Source organism: Ochlerotatus camptorhynchus, unplaced genomic scaffold (assembly GCF_037179485.1).
Source record: "Ochlerotatus camptorhynchus isolate MF236.1 unplaced genomic scaffold, CSIRO-AGI_Acam_v1.1 ptg000361l, whole genome shotgun sequence".
Taxonomy (NCBI): Eukaryota; Metazoa; Arthropoda; class Insecta; order Diptera; family Culicidae; genus Ochlerotatus; species Ochlerotatus camptorhynchus.
Window position 1 is genome coordinate 8,880,994 of NW_027040849.1, and position 22,851 is coordinate 8,903,844.

General features: G+C 37.0%; 1 protein-coding gene across 3 annotated transcripts in view; it reads left to right on the forward strand.

Moving 5' to 3' along the window:
* The window catches only part of dpr12 (defective proboscis extension response 12), an 852,041-nt gene that overhangs the window by 506,992 nt on the left and 322,198 nt on the right, over window positions 1-22,851 (forward strand). For all 3 annotated transcript variants that reach the window (XM_065231890.1, XM_065231892.1, XM_065231891.1), the window contains exon 3: window positions 11,619-11,845. In XM_065231890.1, coding sequence (XP_065087962.1) covers window positions 11,619-11,845 — 227 coding nt within the window. The remainder of the gene's footprint in view (window positions 1-11,618; window positions 11,846-22,851) is intronic.

The following is a 22,851-nucleotide window of genomic DNA, read 5'->3' on the forward strand; positions in this document are numbered from 1 at the left end:
AGAAAATCAATTTTTTTTTATGAAAATACGTACTTTTGTGAATTTAATCTCGGATTTATCAAAAATTGAGAAATTTAACCCTCACCCTATAAAATAAAAGCCTATTTCTCAACGATATGACCCAAAATTCAAATCGGCAAAAGAGAAAAATCAAATTTCTATGCAAATACCTATTTTTATACCAAAATTTGTCAAATCATGAAGTTTGATATGTCGCATGATGGGTTTTGGTTCTTGTTGAGAATTGGCCACTTCCCTGGGGGCACCGGAACATGTCTGGGAGGGCTAGTATGACCATGGACTCTCAATAAGGCCATTACTGGCCAAGAGTTGTCAAATCATGAACTTTTATATGTCGCACGATGGGCTTTAGTTCTTGTTGAGAATTGGCCACTTCCCCGGGGGCACCAGAACATTACCGGGAGGGCTAGTGTGACTATAGACTCTCAATAAGGCCATTACCGGCCAAGATTTGTAAAATCGTGAAGTTTGATATGTCGCACGATTGGTTTTGGTTCTTGTTGAGAATTGGCCACTTCCCCGGGGGCACCAGAACATTCCCGGGAGGGCTAGTGTGACCATGGATTCTCAATAAGGCCATTTACCAGCCAAGATTTGTAAAATCATGAAGTTTGATATGTCGCATGATGGGTTTTGGTTCTTGTTGAGAATTGACCACTTCCCCGGGGCACCGGAACATTTCCGGGATGCCCAATGTGATCGTGGACCGTCGGTATAGCTGCCATTGGTCCAATTACATCATATGAGAGAAAAAACATGATGGTAATCGTGTGTATACTTATTACAGAACAGTAAAGCCGAATACCGACCAAAAGTGACCCCATGGGGAACCGGAATAACTCCGGAACTATGTATTGATCCAAATATTTTCAGATAGATTCAAAAACTTCAATAGATTCTCGACAAAATTCAATTTGTTGTGAAGAAAAAGATTAAGAAATTATGTTTTTAGAGCTAATTTAATTTTGAAATTTATGCAAATTCAGACGTTAGGCACGCAAAGGTTAACCAGGTTCGTCCATCACGTACGGATTCAGCAAGTCCCATTCTTTAAAATCAAAGCAAAAATTTCAAACGATAGAACCGAAAGCCAACCTGGCTTCAAAAAAATATACCATCACGTATGAATTCACAAAGGTCTATTCTATAAAATCCAAGCCTGTTTTTCAAAGGACCGAGCCAAAATCCAACTTGGCTGATCAAGAAACCCAAATTTCTATAAAAATACGTACTTTTGTGGATATAAACCCAGTTTTCTCAACAATTGTGTTTGCTTAAAAAAAATCTACCTTCAGGTATGAACACACGAAGGTCTATTCTTTAAAATCTCAGCTTAATGTTCAAAGGATATGAATCTCACTAGAGCGACATTTTTTTTTTCAATATGCAATTTGAGATATTTAAGTTTTTATTTAGTTTTCAAATTTTTTAGGAAAATAAACAATTATTTTTTTTTCAGTGTATATTTTTTCTTTGCCAAATTCATAATTTTGATCAAACAGTTCGTTCTCGCGATAGGTATTTTTGAATTAATGGATATTATTTTTACGTAAGCCCTTTTAGTCGCGTACACTTCTAAGGAACCAAATGTGTAAAGTGGCATGTTGGGCAATAACAAACAACTGCGTAAAATTTTAGCTTAATCAATAACGGTCGCTTAAAAAATTCGCAAAAAAAAAATCGTCATTTGAAATGGAACCGCTGTGTACTCTAACGGAGCTATCAGTTTTGTTCTCTTCATAACATTCTCTAGCAAATAAATTTCACACTAAGTCTTATGTCGACATTAGTAAAGCATTTCCTTAATCTTTGTCATCGTTAACTTCACTGAAGATAGTCACCCTACTTTATCAGACCACAATGCCCCATGACGGACGCAACCAAGCATTAAAATGTGATCCGCACCAACAAAAAGCCACCAATGGATCGATTTGCCAACTTTTGAGCCCGGGTTGAACTTAAAAGATTGCCAACAAATACCCTCCCTACCGTACCGCCCCACAATTGGATGGAAACCGAAGCGATAAAGCCAACATCATCAAACCTCGATGCTAAATCAAACAGAAAAACCAAATCATTCATGTTGATAAAAGGATTTTGGCTTTCCCAAATGTGCATACACACACACATACCTACACATGAATTCAAATTCACAACTATACAAAGTGTACGGCCAGCCAGCAAACCAACCGCCCACCTTTCGTTGCCAGGTGCCAGCTGTTCTGAATGGCCTGCTGCTGAGAGAGCTGCGAACAAATATGGCAAATCAAATTTCGAATTGTGAAGGCAGACCTCTCGATAGCATTTAGTAGTGGTGGAGAAACATTTCCACTATAAATGTGTATGCTGCGTACGAATGGTGAAGGATATGTTTAAAATAAATCAACCGGAAGCCACGCTACCACACCCCGATCGACCGGCTTCTTCGGTGTTGCGGATTGACTCCCCAGCACCGAGGCACTTTGAAGTGGGTTTCTGGGATGAATGTTTTCCGAGCCATGTTGACTCAGGATTCAATGCTGCGGAATGCTTCCGATAATTCAATTAAGTTTTATTAGGCCTGCTGCCTGGGCTGGAAATTTGCTCTCGGATTGAGCTGATTGCTAAAGGTACTCGCATCAGATTCGGCATCTGGTGGTGATTGGAGGTTAGTTTAGTTACCCAAAGCATGCCGTGTGTTTGTTCAAGACAACAGATGTAGGGCTATGTTCAAAAAGTTGTTCTCCATGTTAATGATGGAGAACGATTGCGTGTTTGGGATGTAAATATGAATTTTGATTTCCATTGCTTGTTTTCCTTGGGATCGATTCGGATGTATTTGTTCTAGCAACTCGTGGAAAATGGGCACTGGAGCTGACTGGATAAAAACAGAAATTTTTCCTTTGCTAACTGACACGTGCAGTAACAAATCCCTACATCAACTCAACAGCAGCGGTAATCCCGCCTTAAGACCAAATCGATCGTCTTTAACGGGGGGAGATAAATGAGTAGATGTTGCTGGGACGCCTGCTGTTTACGTTAAAAATATCTTCAGTTGATGCTCAAAGCTTAAAGTTGGAACATTTCAGGTACCTAGCAACCAACCAACCAACCAACCAACCGACTGGTGCTCCACGCAGAGAGACACGGCTGAAATTGCGTTACCCATTCGAGGAAAAACAAAGTGGATAAAGCTCACTTCAAGTCATCAGTGATGCCAGATTCGCGTTGACGGCATTGATTCTTCCCGAAAAGAGGACAACAATTTTTTTTCAATTATGCGTTGATAGAAGCTTCAGCAATAGGAAGTTATTTGAATTCTATAGTCAATTCAGCATTAAGAACCGTTAAATAATTACGTAAACAGTTTTTCGGGATAGCTGTGCCCCCTCACTCTATTATAAGACTTAATAATATGAAACAATATATAGGTCCACGACCTTGAGAAAAATACTACTCCGGTTAGTCTAATCAACGGATAATCGAACCATTTGTTTGCCACTTATCAATTAAAATTAAGTAACTCCTTTTTCCTGATGATGAAAGCCACATACAGTACTGATAAAAATCATACCTTTTACACTCAACTTACAATCTATTCAGCAGCACAATAAAGCCATTTGTTACACATTTGGATTTCATGAACTTCAAATGTCAGTGTCAATAATCAATCAAATAATGGTCGAATATTCTACTCTCATAATCATATTGTCAATCATTTATGAATTGAGTGTCCTGCATACAATTAATCATTTTCTTTTTCAAAAAGTTTATTTAAAATGTGCATTATTAAATTACAATAGATAATATTACCGAACATTATTGAAATTGATTTTGTTTGGTCCAGACTCTCGTTCTTACTCCCGTTCTCCGACTACGACTGGAATCGCCATACGGATGATCGTTCTTCCAAATTTCGTTCGACAACGACCGTAAAATCTTCGGTTGAATATACGATGATCGTACATATTACGAAAATCGATACAAAAATTGAACTGCACCTTTCTCCTTCACCAAAGATCATCTCCTTGCCAATCCTGGATTAAATCAGTTCTGGAAAGAAAAAGTTGTTAGAGCTTGTTGTTATGGGCGGCATATTTTGAACAAATTACCATCCCGATTTTGTTAGCAGTAAAATTAATCCAAACAAGGTTTCACAGTACCTTAGCTGCTTTAAAATCAAGGATGTATCAAGAAAAGCTATCATAAATTTCTATTGTGAATCACCTGGACAATATCGTGAACATCACAGCTGTTTCTTCAGCAGCATATTGAATGATAAAACCTGGGATAATACGGAACGAATTTTAATAACTCAGGTGGCAAATATTATTATTATTATGTAGCTTAATTAAGGAGGCTTTCAGCCTTGGGCTGGTTCGCCTCCAATTGGTGGCAAATAAAGTTCTGTTGTTTACATTTGCAGAACAAGCAAATCATATCGTGCTGAAATGCAAAACACTTAAAATCCTTTATGTTTTGAAAAGTAGCGGGATTTAATAAATTCTGCAAATGGATTCAACGTCCAATACACTTTCATTGATTTGGTAAGATTTTTCAACATTTCATAGATCAAAACACTTAAAACTTAAGTGTAAAGTGCACTTTGAATGAATGTTGAAAACACATCAAATTAATTTGAATGTGCATTTGAAAAACCAAGAGTTGAAGCACATGAATCAAACGTGTAGAATTTTTTGAGTGTGCTGATTGGCAAAATAAAGTGCCCACCTCATCATTTTTTGAATTTCTCTCATAGATTCAAATTAAAGTAAACACACTCTAGTCTTTTTTTATATCTTATTTTCTATATTCTATTAATGTTTCACTACTTGAAACAAAAAGAGTTTTAATGAAAGAAAGAAAAATCAATTTGGTTTGAAAAAAGAAACAGTGACTAAATAAAGTGCTCACTTCAAAAATCGATATGTTTTCGACAAGTTTCCATCGGAAAACCCCTCGATTGTTTATGTTTTGATATTTTGACATGTTTTAAAGCAAATGGCTCGACCTGGTGCATTTTTTCAGTGATCGAATTTGATTCAGTTGAAAAAAATGGAGAACGCAGTGATTTCGAAAGCAATTCCCTTGTGTATCCGAAAATTAGTGGTTCGTGATGGATTCGTATTAGTGGCGGTTCGCCCTGGTAGAGGCTTCTTTCTTCTTCCTCGCATTTCAAGCTTATTGCGTATGGCAAATTAGCTTATTGCGTGCTCTCAACTTACTGTTCTAGATGCACTTGCACAGTAATTAATTGAGAACTTTCGATGCCTGTACTATTTTTGCATTAGTATAATTGTGTGGCAAGTACAATCATACTCTATTATGCCCAGGGAAGTCGAGAAATTTTCCAACCAGAAAAATTCCTAGACCGGACCGGGAATCGAACCCAGCCACCTCCAGCATGGTCTTGCTTTGTAGCTGTGCCTTTACCGAATGAGCTAAGGGAGGTCCCTGCCCTGGTAGAGGCAGAAAGCGCAAAACTGATGCGAGAACGGACGCCAAGATGCACGAAGTCAAGAAGAACCTGAAAGTAACTGTCCGCGAAATCCAGGAAACCCTTCGGCTATCAGTTTCCGGTCGAACTGTTCGTTGCCGTCTCGTAGCACAGGGGTTGAATAGAAAAGTTGCCCGGAAGCGCCCATTTATCAACAAGGCAAACAAAGCCAGACGGCTTAAGTTCACGCAGAAAAATTGACTTTGGTTTCAGGGCCTAATGTATTTTGTTATTGATTTAAACATATTGTATCACTATTTCAACAAAACATATTTTTGAATTACCAAAATGGTTTTTAGAATCAACAAACAAATAATTGACTCTACAACCGATTTGCTGATTCAAAAATATTTTTCTTCGAATTTACCGCATAATATATTTGAATCAATACCAAAAACATATTAGGCCCTGAGCCAAAAATATATCTATTTGAATTTAAAAAGCATTTCTCTGCGTGTTTGCTAAGGAGCGCGCTGATAGGCCCCTTGAGTTGTGGAAAACGGTTCTCGGGGCGGACGAATCAAAATTCGAGCTATGTAACCGAAAGCAGTGGGTTTGTTTGTGGTGCAGCTTCAGGAGCGCCACATCCAAGGCACGGAGGAGGAAATGTGATAGTCTGGGGGTGTTTTTCGTGGGGTGGAGTGGGAAGCCTTGTGAAAATCGACGGGATAATGAAGGCAGATTCCTACATCAACATTCTGTGGGAAAATCTGGAGGTTTTGCTGATCCAGAGATTAAAGAGAAGTTCGCATTTCAGCAGGGCAACGACCCGAAGCATACTGCCAAGAAGACCAAGTCTTTCTTCCGGTATTTTCTGATAAAACCGCTGTAGTGGCCTCCAAAAACTCCGGACCTCAACCCTATTTGTGGATTGGTGGGCGATTATCGATGCCAGGGTTGACTGGTGTTAAATAACTATTTTGAAGCCCTGGAAAGAGCTAGATCTTCAGCACCTTAAGAACCTGGTGGAAAGCATGCCAAAGTGCCTGCATCAGGTCCTGAAGGCCAAAGGAGGACATTTTAATTATTAAAATGATTTTCTTTTACTTCAATTCACATTTTCTGGAGCCTAAATTTATTTCAATACAAATTGATTTTTTTTCTTTGAGTAAAACTTTTCGTTTAGTATTGCATAAGCTAAACTTTAAAATAATATAAAAAATAAGGTATTAAAAAAGGCTGTACTGTGTTTACCTTAATTTGAACCAAATAAAGAGAGAAAATCAAAAATCATGAGGTGGGCACTTTATTTTGCCTATCAGTGTAACAAATATTATTTTGATCAAGGCAACCGCTGCGTTTCGAAGTCAACATTGGTTTTCCTCTAAGAGGAAGAGGTGACAATTGGCTCCTTACTCTTTTATTTCTATCTCTATCTCTATCTTTACCTATCTCTATATCTATCTTACGCACATGAAATCGGCCAATCAGGAGCTGGTTCACGTTTGACAGAAAAGTGGTTCAATTTCGCCCCGGTATTGTCACCTCTTCTCTTAGGTTTTTTTTCATTCGTGGCTAGATGTTCATTATTTATTGCCTATGTTGTTGTCAATACTTATATTCGTCTTCATCTTTTTTTTCTTGATTTGTTTTCCGTGCTGAGCACCAATGCTACCGACGCTACCGAGTCGACTCATCGACTCATGAACCGGGGACCAACGGCTTGACTTCCCTGGGGTGAGAGGTAATCACGCTTACCGCTACACTACCGGCGCCGCTGTTTGTCTTCATCTTGGTGGGGATGACTTTGAGGATCAAATGCAAAATGATTATTTTCCAAGGGCTTTTCAACTCTGCACACCTTAATCTGTGCCAAGAGTTTTGGTAGTGCCGAAAGCTTTGCCAAGCATTGTGCCGATCATTTCGAAGTAGGCCGAAGTGTATAAATCAAGGTGTCAATATCCCATGAGTTCGGGCACCCTGATGTTAAACTTTTGTGATTGTTTTTTTTTTTATGAATTGATTTTTTTACAGGCTCAATCGAATAAACTTTACAGAGCCAAGTTATCATTTTCGTTATACATACTTAATCCTAATCTTAAATCTAGAGTTACAGGGATTGAACCGATTTTTTTTGTGATTGTGTTTACTCTAATTCGTGACCATGGTTCATGGCAAATATTAAGCTTAATTCTCATTACATTGAGAGCGGATTGGGCAGTGGACGAGGAACTGGAAGCAATACAACCTACACGGCCCGTCCACAAGAAACGGACGGTTGACGAAATTTTCACCAGCTGCCAGTAAAATGCTCACCTACAAAATCAAACCCACAACTCGAACGGACGAAAATTCACTCCCACCCTAGAAACAACATCCTCGAAACAGTTCTGATCGACTCAGAGCTACGCAACCTCGAAGACATCACCTAAGCCTATCGTATCGCAGATAATGATGTCTCCTACCACCACCCAATTACACACTTTCAAGCCTATCAAGTTCACGATCCTTTGCAGATGTGATACCTTCATCAAGGTACCACCAATCAAAACCAATGGCCAATGTACCGCCAGTGAAAACCATCAAATGTCCCCACTTTATATCTGTCATTCCTCGGAAATGGTGCACGATCCAGATAAACTTCGCATCTGTAGTTTAACTGTACCCTGTGGTTGTTGTTGTTCATCTGCACGCCCATGAGATCTTGTCGAACAGCAAATTACTTAATGTCGTGATGCGTCATGCACTTTCGAGATTGAGCAAGGCCTTATAATTGACTAATTGGTAGGCCACCCATCACACGGGATCCTTTTAAGACGAACTAGTGCAACAGAGGAGTGCATGTTGGATCGTTGATGATGGGATGTACTCACGCAATAGAATGTAATTGCATTTTTGATTGCATTGATGTGTTCCTATAATTCCTATACTGTTTCGCTAAGGCAATCGTCCAGATCTGATGAAATAGTTGGGATTAATACGTATCGACATCTCCTAATAAGTACTGGGACTGGAAAAAACCGATAAAATTTTCATCCCGGAAGACCCTTGGCAAGACCGGAATTCAAACCTGGCCGAAATACAAAACCCATCACCCACACCCATGACGTGTTTTTTTTTATCGTTCGTTCTGCAATCTTGTGAAACAAATCAAAAATCCTCCGCAGCTGGCACAATATTGTCGTCATTCAGAGGATTGCTGTTCATTCAGTTCGCCGATTGCATTTCGCACCGTACCGTCGTATTTGACGACCTTACAGGCTTGTGACCAACCGTTGCTGGAGGGAACCCATTTTGGCCATCTTGGCGTGAAGCTATTCTGGACGGAAATACGAGTCGCTGGAATTTTTGCTGCGAATCTGAGATAAACTTAGTTTCATGGTTCAGACAGGTCCAGGCAATACTCACAGCATTTTTCCTTGGAATCCGAACCCAATGTGAATCCCAATGCAGTAAACAAAGAAGTTAACCTTAGCAACGATTATATTATATTAATTATATCCTACTTGTCAACGCTTGTCCTAAAGTGCCTTATAGTGTGCCATGCTGTGTTTCGGCACAGTGTGCAGAGTTGATCACCCCTTGTTATTTTTATTTTACACAAATAAGAAGAACGTGTCGTGTTGGTTTTTACTCATTGATTGATGAAAAATTATGGCCTCTTGCTGAATTGATGATGATAACGAGGTTTTAGATTCTGGGGTCGACAAAATTCAAAATAACAATTTTGCTCAAAATGAATTTGATTATTTTGCTTTTGAGGATCGCTTCTGATTTTGGCAATTTAATGTTGGATAATCAAGCACTGAATATCAACAAACGAGTATTCGTTGATGAATAATGAACTCAATTCTAGATAGAGCTGGAATTAGGACGTAACAGCTTTTGTAAACAATTGCTTCTCTCGATGATTTCTAAGAATTCATGGCACGCTCACGAAAATCATCATAACCATCGGATAGGGGAAGAAGCAGTATCGCCAACGGGGGTCACAGCGCTTCCATTGCAGCAATGAACGCAAAACGTGGTCAGAACTCACACACTTATTACGAAACGGCTGCTTTCCAAAGTCGACGACGCATCGACCGAAAGAACTGCTGATGAAGAACAATGAGGAGGACCACACAATGGTTGCTGCCGATCGCGCGGCACACATCGAGAGTTTGTCGACAGCCGAGTTTACCTATAGAAGCATATGTTTTATTTAAAAAAGTTCATCGTTTCATATAAAAGCTTAATTTTCAATCTGTTACATAATTAGTCCCAATAATCATTTTTCTCATTGTAAAACACTTAACTAAACGATTTTTAAAAATAAGCCTCACCCTAATGATACACTCAATCAAGCTACAACCATGCTGTAACATTTTTAATATATAGAACTCTTAGTGGATTATTTAATTTAAAACTGGGTTGTCCAAACGTGTAAAATTTGAGATCTGATTGGTTTTTTTTCTCGAGCTTGAAAATATAAAAAAAAAACATATGGAAATGCTAAGAATGTTAGATGCTACGTTTATTTGAATATTTCCTTATTAACGAATTCTAGCTTCTACTTTTCAACATAATAAGCAAGACAGATGATTCCGAACGATGCCATAAGGCCATGTTAAAATATACGTACTATTTTGAGCATTGATAATAAACTTTTAAAAATGTCTGAATTGATGGACTAAGTGTCTGGATTTCGGTACATTGCGTTAATTTGGAATTTAAATTGCAATAACATTTTTTGATAAAGATTATCGAATAAAAAATCGAGATGGGGTATGAAAAATGTGATACTTCCAAGTTCAAAAACAGGATTTCATATCATCATTTGAGTCCCACAATAGGGTACATCACTCCCAGGTGATGTCAAAATTCATTTCTAGACATTGAAAACAAACAGACATTTGAAGCATTTATTGCAGATCATTTGAGAAAATAAAAAATCTGGTGTCCCTGCTTCCAAGACGAGATGCACAGAAATAGAAGTGAGCAGAGATCGTGAGAGAGAGAGAACAGAACAACAGTCGTCTTGTGGCGGTGTAATTAGATCTAAAAATAACAGTGAAGTGTTTCCTCCAAGCCTGCAGCTTGATAAGCAAACCCGACCATCACCCAACCTTTTAGATAACTGGTAGCTGACGCTACTTTGATGCTGTAGAAGGTGTGCAGTAGCGTCGGTGGAATGGAGTTGAGGGTTAAGCTTTTTCTTCACTTATCGTCCATTACGTGACAGTCTGATCCGGTGGATTTCCATGAATCATCAACAAAGGCTAAGAAATATCAGAAACTTTTGAACATTGATTTCCGAATTGACAGGATAAGTAATTTAATCCATTGTAATTCAGATTTATGACACGACATTGAAAAATTGCCATTTTCTGGTACATTGACGCTTTGCCACCATCAGCTACATAAAGTAAAAGCAGCAACAACAGCAAAATCAAAGAAACCTAAACAAACAGAACAGCGCATGATGGTGCCGGATATGGAACCAAATTCAATCAATCCATTTTTTTTTTCGTCGGACGCGTGTGTTTCGAGCAACATGAGGAAACTAGGAAATGTCACGATCTGCACCATCACCGCACCGTCATATCACCATCGAAAGTGGAAGCTCGGTCTTGTGGCTTTCTTGCGTGCCAGAGTATCTTGCATTGTCAGGCTCTTTAATGAGATTGGTGCTTGGTATCGCGTTAGGAAGGAGGTGAAATTTATTGTTGTGTTATTTATCAAGAGAAAAGAACCTTGAATTAAACATTTCAAATTGTGCTTAGCCGAAAGTATGTGCCGAAAGCTTGATACAATTTGAGATAAATAACACATAATCACCCACGATCGTTGGTTTGAAATTATTCAGAAAATCTACTGTAACTCACTGTGCTGCAAAATCATCACTTGTATCTGTATCTAATGCCCCGCTTTTAAATCCGCTGGCATTCCATTCCGAAGCAATATCTCAATTTGAGCTCCGTAATCTCCCGTGCAATCTTTCACCCACTCAATCACTCTCTGCTCAGCTGCTGAACAGAAGTCTTACTTGCCATTATTGTAGTTAACCATAGCTCCATCATCCTTTGGCTCGATTCGGTCGGTTGAATCCGCACCAGGAGCAAGGATTATGGAACCAATTGTAATAACTTTGTCCGACTTACATTTTCCCCCTTTATTGCTTTTGCGCTTATTTTCACAGATAACAAATCTATACTGGCCAACACGGACTGGAAGCGACTGTGGCTGGAGACGGGTCAGCTGGGTAGTGCTGCCAGTAGCGGTAGCAGTAGTAGTAGTAGTGCGAGTGGTGGCGGTGGGAGCGATGGCGGTAGTGGCATCATTGGAACCATCAGTGCCGGCATCGGGAGCCCGAGGACAGACAATCATCTCGACGGTGGCGATTCGTCGCTGGGCGATGATGGCGAGGTGAGTAGTTGGAAGTGCTTTTTCTAAATTGTGTGTGTGTCTGAGTATGTGAGACAGAGAAATCAACCATTTAATCGATAGTTCCTACTTTGTATCATGAATCAATATTCCTTCAACCAAATGTGTAAAAGCGGCTGATAAAAATGGGAAACTGATCATCCTTTCCATTGATCACTAATGGTTCTTTAGATGGACATACCAAACTGACAAAAATCATTTTTTTTTAATTTCGCACAGGCAACTATTTTGCAAGTCGGGCAATAGTTAAAAAAGTTTAAAAAAATTCAAACATGATATTTTGAAAATTTAACAAGATTCAAAATGGCTGGATTTCAACAAAAATGTGAATCATATAACAAATTTAACAATTTCAATGACTCAAAAAAAATAAACACATACCAAATTTAAAAAAAAACTTCAAATTGCACAAAGTCCATAAATTTATCACATTAAACAATTTTAACAAATTTAACAAATGACACAAAACATTAACAAACTCATCCATTTTAATGAATTTCTAATCAGAAACAAATTTAACAATTTTTTAAACATTTTCAAGTTCCATAAATTTAATAAACTTTGCAAATGTAATAATTTTAACAAATTTACTTATTTATTTTTAAAAGTTTTGATCAATTAGGCAAATATTACAATTTTAAAAACATAAAATAAGGCAAATTCACGTCAAATTATTTTTTTTTAGAAATTTCACACGTTCAGTCATATTGAGGAAATAAAATAATTATGCAAAATTATAATATGTATTGCAAAAAAAATATAAATTTATCAAGTTCAACAACAAATTAAACTAATAAACCATATTTAACTTATATAATGAATGCAATGCATTGATTAAATCTGAAACATTTGAAAAACTCTTCATATTTCAAGAAGTAAGCCAATTCAAAAAATATATATATTTTTTAGAAAATTCAATTAATTCAGAAATTTTACTATCTTAACTAATTTATCTTATATTAAAAATCGGTCCAATTTATCACAAATTTGACAATCCCAAAACAATTAAAATATTTTTAAAATATTAACAAATTGAACAATTGAAAAAAAATTAACATTTTTAATCAAATTTTAAAATTAAACAAGTTAAAAAAAATAAAATTTAAAACAATTTTTAATATATTAAATATTAAAATTATTTCTCAATTTATAAAAAATGAGCTTTTATAACACTTATAACAAAATTGAAATTTCAACATTTATTTTATTTTTTTAACAAACTTCACTATTTAAAACTCACAAATTTATCAATTTCACGAATTAATAAAATATAACAAATGCTGTAAATTTAACTAGTATAACCAAATAAACTAATTAAAAACATCCAATAAGTTTAACCAATTTATGAAATTTAATTCATTTTTCATATGAAACAAATTTGTTCAATAAACAAATTAAACAAGTTAAAAAATTGGAACATATCAGAAAAAATGATCATAAATAACAAAGATAATAAACTCAATAAATTCATCGCAAATAAAAAAAATTGCAAATTCTATTGATTCCACTAAAGCCTATTATGCAAATTTACTAACTAAGCAAATTTTCCGACTTAAAGAAATCATATCTATCATATTTGTCAAATAAAACCAATTTAACAAACTTAACAAATTTAACAGATTTAACAAAGTTATCAAATTAGACAAATTAAACAAATTTAAGAAACTAAAAAAACTGAAAATACGTCATACTTCACAAATAAAGCAAAATAAAAAAACAGTTTTTCAATAAATTCAACAAATTAGGCAAATTTAGACAATTCTAATTACTTTACTATAATTTACCCCATTAAATAAATTTATTAAACCTATCTAATTTAACCAATTTTTCAATTGATTATTGAAGAAGTTTATTATACCTAACACAGTTATCACATTTACCAAATTTACCAAGTATAACAAAGTTAACAAATTAATTTTTTTTTTAAATCTGACTAATTTAACAAAATTAATATATATAAAATATTTAACAAATTTAACAAATTAAACAGATTTAACAAATTTAGCAAATATAACAAATTTAAAGAAAAATCAAATTTAACAAATTTAAGAAATTTGACATGCTTATCAAATTCAACATATTGCAATAATTTAACAAAAAATAATAAATTTAACTTGCATAGAATTTTTTTTTAAATTTTTAATTAAAAATATATTTCTTCAGTTTAATAAAACTGAGTTTATAGAACATATTTAACTAAATTGAAATATCAATAAAATTACCAGAATAAACAACTTTATTTAATTTTTCAAATTTCACTATGCAAAATCCATAAGTTTAACAATTTCATCGAATTTATCAAATTAAACTAACTAACAAATTTATCATAGAAAAGCCAAAAACACTGATGTAAACATTTTACAAGTTAAAAAAATTTATGAAATTTAATGAATTTTCAAATTTTTATTAATTCAAAATAAATAACAAACTTAAAAAAAACTGAAAATTTTTCATGCTTCACAAATAAAGGATAATTTAAAAAAAAAATCCGAATTCAAATGAATTCAATGAGTTCATCAAATTCAGCACCTTTTAATTATTTAATAAATTGATCTCATTAAATAAATTTGTCAAACCTATCTAATTGAACCACTTTATCAATTGGTTAATGAACAAGTTTAACATACCTTATAAGTTAACAAATTTACCAAATTTAACAAACTAAACAAATTTAAAAAAAAAATAACATATATAACAATTTTAACATATTTAAAAACAAATAACAATTTAACAAATTTAACAAATTTGGCAAATTTAAAAATTTAAACAAATTTAACAAATTGAGCAAATTTAACAAATTTATCAAATTTAACAAATTTATCAAATTTAACAAATTTAACCTATTTATAAATTTAACAAATTAAACAAATTTAACAAATTGAACAAATTTTAAACATTTAACAAATTTAACAAATTTCTAGATAGAGCTGGAGTTAGGGCGTAACAGCTTTTGTAAACAATGACTTCTCTCGATGATTTCTAGAAAGCCAAGGCTCGCACCCACAAATCAACGTCAGCATCAGGTAGGGGAAGTTTTCTCCTTCTCGTTGGTTATGTTAGTTTGCGCGGGCGGGTCTTGAGTTTCGAGAATTCATCGAGAGAAGTCATTGTTTACAAAAGCTGTTATACCCTAATTCCAGCTCTTTCTAGAAATTTGTTAAATTTGTTAAATTTGTTAAATTTGTTAAATTTGTTAAATTTGTTAAATTTGTTAAATTTGTTAAATTTGTTAAATTTGATAAATCTTTTATATTTGTTAAATTTATTAAATTTGTTCAATAAGGGAAATGGATGTAATGTCAGCCTAAGTGTCCCTAATTTTGGCCCATACATAAATTCAGCAATTGACTAAATTTTCAATAGCAACCAAAAATATCCATTAGTACCGTACTATATTTAACTAATTTAACGAATTAATCTCATTAAATAAATTTATCAAATCAATCCAATTAGACAAATTTATCAAATAAAACATATGAAACATATTTAACAAATTTATCAAACAAAACAAACTTACCAATTTCAACAAATGAAGGAAATTTAACATATTTAACAAATTAACAGATTAAGCAAATTTAACAAATTAAACTCTAAAAACAATTTTTTAATTTTAAATATTCACAAAATTTCCCTAATTAGCGGCGCCGGTAGTGTAGTGGTAAGCGTGATAAACCTCTCATCCCAGCAGGCCTGGGTTCAATCCCAGTGGACGCCGTCGGGATGTTCTGAGGCATAACATCTCTGATCTCGCCTTCCTTTGGAAGGGAAGTAAGGCCGTTGGTCCCCGGTTCATGAATTGATGTATCGATAGGTAGGGTCCAAGTGTGGGCGCGGCCTCCCTGGCGTTGGTAGCATTGGTGCTCAGCACGGCAAACAAGATCGACGGAAAACAAAATATTCTCCAATTAAAAATTTAGCTAATACAAAAAAATTATTTTTTTTTAATCAAATTATATCAAAAATCAAAAAATATCAAAATAAACAATTTAATTTTTTTTCTAATTTCACTATTTAAAATCCAAAAGTTTAACAATTTCAACTTATTTATAAAAAATTTCAAATTTAGCAAATTTAACATTTAACGAATAAAACAAATGTATGAAATTAAATAATTTTAACAAATTTTAAAAATTGAGAAAATGAAACAAATTTATCAAAATTAACAAAAGTAATAAGTTTAATAAATGTATCGAAGATAATAATTTTACATATTCTATCAATTCCACAAATGTAACCGATAAAGCAAATTTCCTTAATTTAGCATATAGGGGAAATGGATGTATTGTCGGCCCAAGTGCCCCTATTTTGGGCTCATACATAAATTCAGCAATCGACTAAATTTTCAATAGTGACTAAATATATCCATTAGTACCGTCCCAATGACGCGTCCATCTAGATAAAATAGATAAATAGCAGATTTTTATCGATGGACCCAATCTTCGATCCATAGGCCTACATTAGAGCCATTTCCCCTATGTTAAATTTGTTAAATTCGTTAAATTAAAAAAAAAAATTAAATTTTTTATATGTGTTAAATTTGTTATCAGAGCCATATCGCTTATTTAAAAAAAACGTTTGTAAAATAAAACTATTGCAGATTTAAAAAAAGTAATATTAATAATTGTAACAAGTTTAAAAATTCTTCATATTTAGAATATTTAACAGATTTTAAAAATTCAACCAATTTAACCAATTTAACAAAACTGAGCAGTTCCAGTGGTGTAGTGGTAAGCGTGATTACCTTTCACCCCAGTAGGCTTGGGTTCAATCCCAGTAAGCGCTGCCGAGATGTTCTGATTCATGAAATCTCTGATCATGCCTTCCTTCGCAAGGGAAGTAAAGCCGTTGGTCGTCGGTTCATGAGTTGATGGGTAGAAAAGTAGGGTCCAGGTGTGGGAGCTGCCTCCCTGGCGTCGGTAGCACGGAAAACGAAATCAAGGAAAAAACTCAATATTTATTAGAAAATTTTAAAGATATGTTCAGAACTATTCAAGACCCAGTAAGAAAACATTCCAAAATTAAGCTGAAAATCTATGGCTCATGTTCTAAAATTTAACTTTCGGATTACTTCCTGATATACCCTAAGATCCTGAAGTGTCTTTGGTGGAAGTTCAGAAATTGTTCTAGTAAACTCGTACTGTTTTGGTTGGAGATGCTTCGAAGCTATGTTTAAGAAAATACATAATTTAGTCACTTCAGTTCTGCGCTGTAAAGTCAATCTTACATTTCAGTATCTCTTTATTACCGAATGGATATTTATATAGTAGTGATAAGTACAAAAAATGCAAATAAGTATTTCCAAAATAATCGAGACGTCTCGTGTTCCCTCAAACTTTTGCAAATGGCCGGTTCAACTGCATCAAGCTTTTTCTGAAGCTCTCACCTGCTTTTAACTTAGTGTTCTTTAAAGCACTTCAAAAAGTCTAAAAGTTATTGAGACATCTCTCTGCCATCCAATACATGCAATTGCGTACCGTGCCACGCAAAAGGTTTATCCTGAAACCCTGAAAAGTACAAGAAGCATATCTCTGATTGTGATGCTTAAACCATTACCCCCAGTTTCATTTGGCCAAATGCAAGCCATTGTCCCAAATTCCTTCTCCCAACTTCTATTTACGGTGGTCAAACATTCCACAAACAACCGCTTCCATTTCCAGTGCAACGATTTACAATCAAACCTAGATCAACCGGACCCTCCCCTGGTTCTCCGACATACTTTTCCCAAAAATTTGCCAACCAGCACCGTTCAGAAGGAAATTTGCAAGTACGTAAAACACATTTTCACAAACATACTGATGATCCGGCGGTTTTGCGGTTCGCACACCCGGCCTGAATCTCTTCTCCCATAGGCTGTTAAACGCTTGGTAGAATCATCTGCAACAGCAGCAGCTGACTGGCTGCATCTTTTCATCTTTCGGATCCGAAAGGACGGCTCTGGAGTAAAGCTGCTGGAAGTCAACTTCGCAAGTGAGCACTATTTCATACTGCCATTTTGCAGGATTCCTTTTTGGACGGTAAAGGCTAACTTCTGAGCAGGGGGTTTCCCATCTTCTTGCTCCCAAGGCCATTGCTGGTAGGAAAGCTGTGCCGTGTCACCCACAATTACATACAGTTTTGTGAGAGTTGCCACATGCACACATATTTGCTTCCCTCTGCTCTGGTCGACTCGTTGTGTTTCACTCGCTTCAAAGCATCCATCTACCCTCATGCAAATACGCCAGGCACTCACCATGCGCTCGCATGGTCATTATATTGAAAATTGTCTCGAGTTTTCTGTGAAAACTTTCATCATTAAAGCAGTTTAGTATGCAGTCGAACATACCTACGTGTTGCGTTGGTTTCGTTCCCAGGCAGATTGTCACCCAGCAAAGTTTGCTGTGAGCCTGATCCCGGACCAGCCAGAATAATGATGCCTAATGAAGTCAACGTTCCGAGCTGTAAGCAGCAACAGACAGAGACCCTCCGAACATCTGCTCGGTTTTCCCGACGATGGGTGCCGGGCTGAAATTTTCGGAAACGTAGAATATCACATTTCGATTACAGCACGGCTCTTGGTCCGGTATAATTGAGAGCTTTGCTTGCACTTTGTCCAAAGTTGTTTTATTTATACCTATCTCTGTGACAGGAGGGAAATTTTTGATGGTTTGGTTTAGCGTGAAAATACCGAGGGTTGCATTTAAGGTGATTCTTTGAAGAGCCTACAAATGGCCGTCGCTGATGAAACTCCCTGTTTGCTGTACTACAGTTCCAGTTTCGTTGTTGTATGTTTTGTAGGAGCTGATATTTGTGGGGTGAAATATCGAGAAATAAGTCTCACAGCGATTCACCTTAAGTTAAGAATTGAGGGTGTTCCATTCGGTTTTAAAGAACCAATTCCTTGGATTTCTTGTGATGTGGTGAGTAATAAATTTCCGATTTCCTTATCACGGCACAATCACAATTCAGTTTATTTTTATAACATTTATTCACAGTCTTTTCAATTAAACACTTTATTTAAAAAAACACTACACTTAACATCGAACATTTATTACTACTAACTATATCATTTACAAATTTAAATAATGGTCCGGTGACCGTCTGCTCATCGAGCTGGTTATCAAAATTATGTCCTACTAATTAAAAAAAACCTTGAAAAATATTCTTTCTCGGTTCTAGGCCTACCACAAAGTGCATATGCAATTCGTTTTACACGATCTTCTCCCCGACTGTTGTAGTGGTGGAATCGTGTTGACACTTCTGATCGTCCAGACGGTGCCAGCACAACAGGTTCCACAATCCCATGCAGCATTCGATTGCAGATTTTTGTGTTAAATGCACGGTTGTGATTTAAACCTTTGTAGTACTCCTCAGCAGTGGGTCTTACTAGGATGTTTGATCTAATTTACTTTATACTAAGCACAACCTGCTCTTTACCTCTTTTTTTAACGGGATTGAATAAAAAATGGAACGCTTCTTTTAAATATGACTTCTGAATTCATTCACCTTTCCATATGTAGCTACCGTTGGATTTGATAAAGAATCACAAATTGTTGAGATCGAATAGTGCTTCTTGATTCCAAAATCGTTCTACGAGTTTCAATTTTGTCCCAATGCTTAGAAACGCTTTTAGATTTTCATCGTCCTACGGATAAAGGTAGACAAAATTATTCTTTAGGAGTGCTTCTTTTATTTTTGAGAACAATGGGTGTTAATATTCATACTATGCGCTCTTCTAGGTTTCGTCTTGAAGCCTTGGCTGCACCAGCGGTAGAAGAGGACGTGTATATGGACGACGTTATATCTGGAGCGGACGACGTCGAATCTGCGGTCGAATTGAGGCGACAAATCGACGCAATGATGCACAGTGAAGGATTCAAGTTGCGAAAATGGGCCTCCAACTGTCCAGCTGTTCTTGAAGACGTTCCCAAGGAGAATTTGGCGCTACCGGATTCTAATGGGATCGACTGGGACCAGGATGCAGAGGTGAAAACATTGGGTTTGACCTGGCTTCCCAACGTGGACTGTTTCAAGTTCTCGTTCACGATACCACCACTAACGGATGGTCAGATCCTAACGAAGCGACAAGTGCTCTGCTTCATTTCGAAATTGTTCGATCCACTGGGACTGCTCGGTGCGACGATCACAGCAGCAAAAATATTCATGCAAAGACTCTGGTGTTTGAAAGGCGAACACGGGCAATGTCTGCAATGGGACGACCCACTACCTGGAACGGTGGGTGAGGAATGGCGAGCATTTCATAAGCAAATTCCTGCACTGAATATGCTTCGCATACAACGGTGTGTCGTAGCACATAGAGCGGTGTCCGTGCAATACCACTGCTTCTCAGATGCATCAATTCTCGCTTACGGTGCGACAATCTACGTTCGGAGTGAACGACAAGATGGTTCGGTTTCGGTGCACCTTCTGATTTCGAAATCGAAGGTTGCACCTCTCAAGGTGCAATCGCTACCACGGTTGGAGCTATGTGGTGCGCTTCTAGCGGCTCAGCTTTGGGAAAGGGTAGCGGAATCTCTGAAGGCAGACGGCAGCGTTCACTTCTGGTCGGACTCAACCTGTGTTCTTCACTGGATTCGTTCTCCTCCGGGTACGTGGACCACTTTCGTGGCGAACAGGGTCGCCAAAATTCAAGCGCTGACAGAGGGAAACAATTGGCGACATGTTTCGGGAATCACCAATCCTGCTGACCTAATTTCACGCGGAATCGCTCCGAAGGACATTGTCGAGAACAACTTATGGTGGCATGGGCCTACCTGGTTAGAGGATCCTCCCGAAGAATGGCCGAAAGGAGCTGGAAACCCACCAGAAGGAGAATTAGAACGACGACGCAATGTGGTGGTTTGCGCTTCGTCGATGGAAAAGGAGTTCGTTTCGGATTACTTAGTGAAGTTCTCATCGTTTACTAGGCTAATTCGTACAACAGCTTACTGGCTACGCTTCATGGACAACTTACGGTGTCCAGAAGAACAAAGACGGACAGGTTTTCTATCCGCTAGCGAGCTGAAACTAGCCGAATGGGCGATCATCCGGAAGGTGCAAGCGGAGTCATTCTCGGAGGAGATCAAGCATCTGTCGTCAGGTTCTTCTGTTCGTCGAAATTCGCCCTTGCGATGGTTTAACCCTCGAATCGACGAAAACGGCATCCTGCGAGTTGGTGGTAGACTAGCGCACTCTGAGGAATCGCAGCAGATGAAACATCCGATGGTTTTACCGGCTAGACATCCATTCACGGAATTAGTTCTACGCTATCATCACCACAAACATCTCCACGCTGGACCCCAACTACTTTTGGGTACGGTTCGGCAACGATATTGGCCACTAGGTGGTAGAACTCTTGCGCGGAAGGTTGTTCGTCAGTGCCAGCGTTGTTTTCGAGCGAGACCGTCGATCATCCAGCAGCAAATGGGCGAGTTACCGGCTGCTAGAGTTACGGTTTCGAGACCGTTTTCCAAGACTGGGGTCGATTTCTTCGGACCAGTATACATTCGAGCAGGACGTGGACGACAACCAACCAAAGCCTACGTTTCGATCTTCGTGTGCATGGCAACGAAAGCGGTTCATATGGAACTCGTGTCAGATTTGTCGACGGAACGGTTTCTACAGGCTTTGCGGAGATTCTTTGCCCGCCGAGGACGATGCACAGATGTCTATTCGGACAACGGGACGAATTTTGTAGGAGCAAGAAACCAGATCCAGGAGCAATTCGCGATGCTGAAAGATAAAACACATCGTGAGAAGGTGTCTAAGGAATGTGCGGATGAAGGTATTTTCTGGCATTTTAACCCCTCGAGCGCCCCACATTTCGGGATTATGGGAGGCAGCGGTACGTTCTGCGAAGTACCACCTTCTACGAGTTCTCGGTGGAAATCCAGTGTCGCAAGAAGATTTCGTCACTCTCTTAGCACAGGTGGAGGGATGCACTCGATTAAACAATCAAATTTACATTCCATTTATTCAATTAAAACGTTTGCTCTTTTATATGTTTTGTAGTTGAACACAAGTGAATAAAAGCTGAGTTTAAGTTAACTTTAATCAGTTTTAGTTAAAAAAAAAACACATAATGATTTGTTATGTGCGGTGCACTTTTATTTTAAAAGTTGTTTTGCCATGGCTAATATTAGTAATTTTCCGAAATCTGGGTGAACATGTTTGGAACCTAATTATGAATATCAAGGGAACCGATTTTATCATTTCAATTTTAGGTTTTATTTAACAACTGCCCAATTAAAAAATAATAATAATTAATTGTTCATTTTGAAGTTCAATGTTATCAACACATAATTTTGTTACTAATACATTATTATACCTCGCAGTCTTTCGTAAACAAAGCGGTCGTGCTTTAGATACAAGCCCCGATCTCAATCCGCTGGATTACTCAATATGGCGCGTCCTGAAGGCCAAGGCCTGTTTTAAACGCCACCCGAGTACAACAAGCCTCAGACAAACATTGACCCGTACCTGGAGAGAAATGGATCCAGACTACATTATTAGAACCTGCCGTGCATTCCGGAAGCGTGTGGAGGCCGTAATTGCATCAAGTGAAAACTCGATCAACGATTAACATAGTTTAAGACTCTGAAAAACATCCCCCTTTAAATAAAGAAAAAGACTCGAAAACGAAATTTTTGAATTTTTTTTTAATTTTGACATTGCTTAATGGTGCAAACATTATCACGCATACGGTATTTTAAAAATAAGAGAAATTGTCACTGTCTTGGTTGATCTAGTTCATCATCTGACCTAAACTCCAGAACGAGCCTGGATCATCTTGCTTACATGAAAATGGTTCGAAAATGATTCGTATTGCCTGTCGGGGACCGTCCCGACCGTTTGATGGTGACTTCTACTTGCCCGGTGAACGTATCCCTTCCTTCCTTCCTTGTAGAATCTGTATCCTTTCCTCGACCAAATCCTTCTGTCATCCGCAGACCTTCCTTTACCGCATACAGAACACTACACCCTTTTTCACAAAATACCGTTTATTTTTCACT